This window comes from Coffea eugenioides, unplaced genomic scaffold (genome assembly GCF_003713205.1).
Source record: "Coffea eugenioides isolate CCC68of unplaced genomic scaffold, Ceug_1.0 ScVebR1_791;HRSCAF=1529, whole genome shotgun sequence".
Taxonomy (NCBI): domain Eukaryota; kingdom Viridiplantae; phylum Streptophyta; class Magnoliopsida; order Gentianales; family Rubiaceae; genus Coffea; species Coffea eugenioides.
In genome coordinates this window covers 20,635-22,591 of record NW_020864661.1, presented here as the reverse complement: position 1 = coordinate 22,591, position 1,957 = coordinate 20,635, and the positions used below count along the sequence as shown (strand labels likewise).

The 1,957-nt window shown below is 40.8% G+C and overlaps 1 protein-coding gene across 1 annotated transcript; it reads left to right on the top strand.

Annotated features, from left to right (window-relative positions):
- Positions 1 to 431: 431 nt before the first annotated feature.
- Positions 432 to 1,235, top strand: LOC113758940. The gene has a single exon (XM_027301610.1). The coding sequence runs from the start codon at positions 432 to 434 to the stop codon at positions 1,233 to 1,235; it is 804 nt and encodes a 267-aa protein (XP_027157411.1).
- Positions 1,236 to 1,957: the final 722 nt, after the last annotated feature.

The window sequence follows — 1,957 nt, the reverse complement described above, 5'->3', positions numbered from 1 at the left end:
GAAGAAATTCTTGCCTAAAGAACCGTTCTTTTCCCTCTCATAAGTCATACCTACACAAATAGCTCAAGTACCTCCACACCAAACTATGTGATGTAGCCTGGTTTTAATTGGTCTTTAGTTCTCTTCAAAGGGATTGAGCCGCATTTTAATATTGCTGTAACTGCGAGTGAAGAGAAAATTATGTAACTAATGCATGCGGGAGTGTATCATGAATGGAAAACAAAAAAGGAAAAAAAAATCCTCTAAGTCCAGAATCAATCCCAACCAAGGAAAGCATAAAGATGATTCTTGACAAGTCAAAAAGTTGTTGGACACAAGGGCCACTGGCCAGTTAGGATGCTTTTGGTAATTTGCCTTCCTTTAGTCTATGAGACTGTGAACTAGTATGAGTGTGAAATCATTGAAACATTGAAGTATTGATTGTAAGAGAGATGGAAAATCCTGTTCATCATTTCCGGCATCCACATCCACTAAGCCTCAGAAAGTTCAACCAGCCAGGAAGAAAATGTCATATGTGCCAGCGCCAACTTGATTTAGATGCTACTGTCTACGGCTGTGAGAGATGTAGTTTCTTTTTGCACAGAGCTTGCGCAAAATTTCAACAACAAATTATACACCCCTTTCATCCTCATCATACTCTTGCTTATCTCGACGAATCGCCTTATGACAATGAAACCTACTGCAGTGTTTGCAGCGAAAAGATTAAGCATGCTATCTACCACTGCGAAGAGACCAATTGTCAGTTTGATCTGGACCTTGGATGTGCTGCCTTGACGCCTAGTAAGAAGTATGCAGATCGTGTAGCAGAGCTTCAAGGAAATCATCAGCATGCCTTAATTTTACGTGACAAGCCAAATGAATTTTATGATTTTTACTACTTTTGCAGCCGCTGCTATGAGCTTATTGTCGATGATAAACTTATATTTGCGTGCCTGGAGTGTAAGTGTCTGTTAGATGAATCTTGCGCTGCTCAGGGACGTGAAATCAAGCACCCTTTTCATCCTGATCACCCTCTCAAACTTCAGCCCGTGAACTCTGTATCTCCAGCCAAATGCAGCGTCTGTGCTTCTACAGGTTTCTTATTTGTTTTTCAGTGTTCTTTGTGTGACTTCGTTTTGGACCTTGACTGTTCTAAATTGAAGCCAGCAACCAACAAAATTGATTCAGATGAAGAAATTATTAAAATTCAGTTTGTAAGCCATCCACATCCCTTCACATCCCTTGATTCAGTGTGATGCTAGTGGCATATCGAACTATCAAGCCCGCTGCCATGGCTGTGGGCTTCATTTCCAGGATTCTGTTTATTTTTGCCTTCAATGCGGATTACCATTCCACCGATCTTGTGCTGATTTGCCACCTGAAATGGCTCATCCTTTTCATCCTCAGCACCCACTCATCCTTGTCGAAAATCATTCCAAGTCATCCCCGGAATGTTCGTCCTGTCGAGTTTGTGGTATTACAACCGGATTCTTTTTCTATAAATGTAGAGAGTGTGATTTTGGATTAGACACCAAGTGTTCTTGGTTGAAACATCCGCCCATAAGAACTGAAGTTCACCAGCATCCTCTTGCATATGTAGACCTTGAACTAGAACTCTTTAACCTCGAGTGCAGCATTTGTGATTCATCTTGCAGTAAATATTTCTTTCGCTGTTTAGAATGCGACTTCAGCATCCATGATTACTGCCATCCTTCACCTCTACAATCCTTAAAACATGATTGCCACATAGATCCCCTTATATATACAACTACTCGAATAAGGACATGCCAGATGAAGAGGATTTTGCTGAATTTTATTGCAATGCTTGCGAAAAAGCACGAGTACTAGATCATCCTACTTACTACTGTTCAGGATGCCATTTTGTTGCTCACATTCATTGCGTGATTTCAGAGGTTTGCATATGTTTAGTCCATTTAATCAAAGAGTATCATTACCCCCCCCCCCCCCAACATATTTT

Bases quoted from the DNA above. Each gene is read 5' to 3' on its own strand.
- LOC113758940 (XM_027301610.1), top strand. From the start codon at position 432: ATGGAAAATCCTGTTCATCATTTCCGGCATCCACATCCACTAAGCCTC.